Source organism: Etheostoma cragini, chromosome 5 (genome assembly GCF_013103735.1).
Source record: "Etheostoma cragini isolate CJK2018 chromosome 5, CSU_Ecrag_1.0, whole genome shotgun sequence".
Classification (NCBI taxonomy): Eukaryota; Metazoa; Chordata; class Actinopteri; order Perciformes; family Percidae; genus Etheostoma; species Etheostoma cragini.
This window is the reverse complement of record NC_048411.1, coordinates 28,271,246-28,276,953: the sequence shown is the minus strand read 5'-3', so window position 1 is coordinate 28,276,953 and position 5,708 is coordinate 28,271,246. Positions and strand designations below refer to the sequence as shown.

Below are 5,708 nucleotides of genomic sequence, written 5' to 3'. Positions count from 1 at the left end.
AACAGACTTTAAAAAAAATTGCATGACACGATGAATGATCAGTGTTCGGTAACAGGACATGCGTCGAATAGTCCTTAAAATCTGCCATGCTAGTAAAACACTGTAATCTAGTATTTTAGTAGTACTTGGGGGAAATGCATCACTGACTACTATTACTCAACTTTGCTGGGATCCTTTTTTTAAAAGGCCCCTTCTGTGTCCCCGGACCATAGCTTGGGATACCCTACCCGGAAGTGGGCGGTGGAGTCACCGTCACCCAACTGGTCACACCACCGTCGACATACTGCCTGCTGGGATGAAGCTCGCCACCGGAGAGCTACAGAGATTGTTACAAATCTGAGATCGCTCCCAACTTTTCGGCGAGAACTCGTCGAAACGACCGGTTACCGATTTATTAGTTTCGAGGAGAAGGGAGGAAACGAGGCGCGCAGCCAAAATGATGGAAGAAATAGACAGATTCCAAGTGCCGAGCGCCGTGCAGGAGGCGGAGATGCAGGCTGAGATGCAGCCGCTGGTAAATCCGATAGATAATCGATCAGTTTTTTGGTCATGTTTTTGTTTTTTTGATGCCATTGTTATTCCAGGGTGTTTAGTGCACGAGGCCTTCCATTCATAATGTTATGCTCTGGGATCCCGACACATCATCACCTGCCATGCGTAATGTCGGCTCACCCGTTTAGCCTTTTCGGCAAGTTTCTTTCTGACTACAGTAAATTGTCAAACTGACATTGTAAGGTGTCAAAGGATAATTTATTTACTCATTGATGAAGGTTTTGGGTTAACTGTGAAATGCAAGCGGCGTCCGGTCTGCTGCGTAGTGAGCAGCATCCGTCATGTCTGGCGAAAACAAGCATCCCATCCCAACGCTGCTGCTGCTGATCATCCTCAGCATGTTGCTCCGGCTAAACGCCACTTGTGTCGCTTTAACGTGATTAGTGAACCTTCTTTACTCGCAAATATGTGCTCGTAGGCTATGTATCGTTAAAGCACGACCTTTTGATAAAATAAAATAAAAAATCTGCGTAAATGATGCGCTCCGTGGCCTGTAGCGGGGCCATGGGTTACTGCAGCCTGCGGGGCGGCCTCTTCTGCCCACAGAGAGCCACATTAGACCCGAAGCAGTCTGACCTGTTTTCTCTGGTCGTCCCCGTGCCTTCATTCATCCCCGTGCGTCATGGGACCACTTTGTTTCTCCTTACCTTTGCCCTGTGGATATAGGATGTGAATGTATAAGGATGTTTCCCCAAACTGGGATCCAGGGACTTCCAGGCATCCCCAAATGGTCCTAGAGCAACCTGAACAAATCATGGATCCCTCTAAGTTCACTAACATGCATTCACATAGATAGATCGATAGATAGATAGATAGATAGATATATAGATAGATAGATAGATAGATAGTAAGTAAGTAGGGGTGCAATATATATCAAATCAATATCTTTATCGTAATATGTTACACAATTTTATATCAAGGGGTGCAATATATATCGACTCAATATCATTTAAAACAATATATTGAAAGTATAGTATAGGATAGTATAAGTATGCAATATTTTGTTTATTTGTGGAGCGCTGCCTTGCCTCCGTTGGCTGTGTTGCCTGGATGTGTTTGATTTAGAGCCCAGTTGAAACGCTGTAATGATCATGTTTCATTGGCCATTTACCATGCCACTTGCACATGATGGTGCACATCAGTGCAGGGGGGGTCCACTACGGGACAAACCCTATAGGTCATACCGCATGCGTGCATATTTCAACAGAGTGACAGTGTAAGGGAAGAAATAGAGGCGAAGAGAAGAGAAAAGGAAAGTTGTGTCCTGTCCTCATTATTTATTTATTTATTTGGTACTGTCCAACCATTAAAACATGTCCTGTTCTGTAGACATGGTCTTTATTTGTATGTTCATGTTGTACCAGTCCAATATGACACTGTCAGTTGAAATAAACCTTGTTTAATTTTATGAATCTATTTTGATATATGTTCCCGTACCTTTTGTAATTTTACATGTTTAAAACTATTGAAATTAATATCGATATTGCAATATTCATAATCCATATTGCAATATCACATTTTTTAAATATAGTGCAACCCTAATAGAAAGATATATAGATAGCTAGATGGTCCTGTGGGGGAAATTTGTTTTCACAGTCTGTTTCATGCACATGGCAAAATACACAGACAATCACATCAACAGAAAACATGAAGACAGAAGATAGACACATAGAAGCAATAACAACCACAACACCTGGTCTAAACAAGGTCTATGGGCTCAAGGGCTACGTTGCTTCACAGTTTCAATCTCTATCACTTGGAGGTAGCTATAACAAAACCTAGTTTGCCAATAAAGAGTCATGTTGTCCAGGTGTTTCAGTCTGAATAGTTTTGAACCGAGCTGTCTGTGTAACGCTTTGTCCGTAGAGACTGCTCCCCAATCTATTTCTGAACTCTTTTATTCACATTGTCTAGCCATAGATGTGTTTGTGTTATGCATTGCAAAAAGCCATGAATTATTAATTAATGCCTCAGTAATGCACATTTTTGCTCATCTTTCTGTCCACACCGTCCTCCCGTTTGTCTCCAGGACCCGGCCTCGTCCACAGCCTCAGAGGCGGACTCCGACACCAGAGAGGGGGAACCTGTCACGATCAACTACAAGCCCTCCCCTCTGCAGATCAAAATAGGTGAGTAAGAGCGACAGTATGTGTAGGCTAAGAGGGTTAGACAGATAAAAGGACAAGACGCACAACAATACAGAAAAACATGAAAACCCACAGTATTTTAAAACCCAATAATTGATTATCAAAATTGTTTAGAATTTAATAGTCAACAACTAATCGATCAAACTTTGCAGCTCTGTATTGTCAATTACCTTTTAATCATCTAATCAATTGTTCTTTTCCAAGTGTTTCGGCTCTAATCCATTTTTACTGTTACATTTATAAGTTGACATCTACAGCAAAAAATATGAGGCCTCTTTTATGTTTGGGAATTTGACTTTCTAGAGTTAGAGGTCCATTTCAGCACCTTGGACAGAGTCAAGTGGTGAGCAACAATGCCTCTTTCGTCTTTTACTCCTACTAACCAAAAATATTTAGAAGGAGTAAACCACTCAAAGACAGAAACACATGGAAAGGTAGTAGTTTTTTTAAGTCTAACTCTGGCATCCATATGTGCAGTATACATCAGCTGCTGTATAAGTTCATTTCATTTTACATCTATCCTGCATGTTGAAAGTGAGACCACAACAATGGCCACAGTTGTATTTTCATGTTAATCTCATTTGTTTTTCAGCCTTTTTATAACATGTAATCACTTAAAATGCAATCCGGGGATACTCCCTTATTAATGCACGTCACTTTGCCTTTGTGTTCTTGAGATGGAAAATGATCTAGAGTCTGGATTATAAGTGTAATGCTTTACTTTATTATACCGCTGGCTCAGAGTAGACTGCTAGTTGTTTTTCGTTGGATGATGTAAATGTACTGCTCTTATATAGCGCTTTTCTAGTCTCAACGACTACTCAAAATGCTTTTACATAGTACAAGGACATTCACACAAATTTGGCTGAGGTTGCCACCTGCTCCTCAGATAAACACACACCCATTTACACACCGATGGCACAGCAGAGATTCAGCCCTACTTTGACACGGGACAGGGATCAAACCACCAACCTTTTAACTGGCAGGTGACCGCTCTACCACTGAGCCACGTGGTACCAACCCACAGTTTGCAATGCTTTGTGGCTTTTGTATTGTATCGTATTACATAAATTAAACAACCCCCTCAACCCCTCAGCACTGGTCATCACTTCCTGGTCGGTAAACAGAAACTGATCTGATATCCCATCTTGTACCGTGCTGCAAAGCTTACAGTTCGTCATCATGTTCACTAAACAAATATGTAACAGTCAAGTAGAAATTGGCCGCATTCCCTTGCTTGATCCCCACTCTTCCTGACTCATTTCTTCTTTAAAGTAAATTTGATAACTGAAGAAGACTTCTATAAAGTTTGCAGTAGAAATGCAACAGAAAGTTAAGAAGGTTTATATTTTCTGTCAGCAACGCCCTGGTTCATTTGGGAATATTATAACAAGCAAATTGCAACATTTAATTGTAGATGACACTGACAGTAGTTAAACTTTCCCTTTTGGGCAGTTTATGCAGTGTGTGTCATTCGGAGCTAACCTTGGGTTTATGTTTGTGTTTGTGTGTGCGTAAGCAGAGAAACAGAGAGGGCTGGCTAGGAAGGGCTCATTGAAGAACGGCAACGCTGTAGGCAGTCCAGTCAACCAGCAGCCCAAGAAGAACAACGTCATGGCCAGAACGCGGTAAGAAGTGAGGTTTGGTGAATAAAATCAGATGGTGGCTGGTGTCTTTCTGCAGGGTTTCCGCGGGTTTTAAGAAGTCTAAAAAAGTCTAAAATTTCTAAATCTAAATTTTAAACTTCAAAAAGTCTGTGTTCTAGGTCTTAAATCCTTTTAAACCTTAATTTCACTTAGTTTCAGCATGTCTCCATAATGCCGCCTCTAATGATCACTGAAATGTTTTTTTTTTAATTCTGTGGTTTTGTAGTTCTTTCTTTTGCTAGTCTAAATATAATTTGCTGTGTATGTACAGATCATTATTTCACATTTTCTTCGATTTTTTATAATTTCACTTACTTTGCAAGTAATTTTGTCGTGACACGGGTCCTTAATTTCATTCATAAATGTCTTAAAATTCTTTTTAATTTGTTGATACCTAAAGAAAATCTATTCTGAGCGATTACAGTAAATAAAATGTCTTTTGTTCATACTTGTATTCTAGGTTCCTACTGGAACATGTTAACATGCTTTATTGTTAAAAAGCACATTATTTTCATCATACTATCTGTCTGACTATACCTGTATTCACCGATTGGTCAGGGATTCGGGGTCTTGCACGTCTGTGCTCCTGGAGACTGCATCGTCATTGCAGCCGGGGAATGACTGTAGCGGGACTCTCTACCTATATAAAGTATAGTCAGAAGTCCTGACGGCTCATTTGAAGCACATTTTCTAGAGTATTTATATAGCATCGCCACTTGCTTTATAATTTTAAAAAAGACATGGAAATTTCATTTTTTACAATATGGGACCTTAAAGTCCTCATTCTGGTGAGGCATTGTACTGTTTTGTTTACATACTGACAGCAAATCATATACAGGATAATTTACTAGAATAAGATCAGAAGGAAGTAGTTGTCCAACTCTGTACTAATTGTTAGTGTACACAAAGGCCTACTGCATAGTATGTAATGATGTACTGCATAAATAAAATAATAACTTTATTTTTCCCACACTGGGGAAATGCCCTTGTTCCCTTGTTTAAGAAAGTGTCTACTAATTGTGTTTGCTTTATGTCATAGTGTAGTGTATGCAGATTCTTTGTGTAAGATTAGGAACATGTTTTCATGGGCTTGACATTATCTGTTATTATCTATGTCCATTACCTCTGTCCGTCAGCGAGGCGGGAAGAGAATAGTTGTATTGATTTTGGGCGTGTAAGACGCCCAAATTACAAATTAGACCTCTTCTATGCTTCTGTTGTCACTGTAGTTCAGCTGTGACGTCACCTCCTGCCCCCCCTCCTTTACTTTCAGCATCTCTGCCAACTGCTTCCTGTTTGTGAATCTATTTCCCCTCCTCCGACTATTCCTGTCATATTCTGCTATGCCCTATATGCTCATCTG

General features: G+C 40.3%; 1 protein-coding gene across 1 annotated transcript in view; it reads left to right on the top strand.

Moving 5' to 3' along the window:
* Positions 1-232: 232 nt before the first annotated feature.
* Positions 233-5,708, top strand: part of fam219ab (family with sequence similarity 219 member Ab) — a 9,443-nt gene continuing 3,967 nt past the window's right edge. Inside the window, exons 1-3 of the mRNA XM_034871278.1 lie at positions 233-514; positions 2,582-2,681; positions 4,222-4,327. Coding sequence (XP_034727169.1) covers positions 437-514; positions 2,582-2,681; positions 4,222-4,327 — 284 coding nt within the window. The 5' untranslated portion in view covers positions 233-436. The remainder of the gene's footprint in view (positions 515-2,581; positions 2,682-4,221; positions 4,328-5,708) is intronic.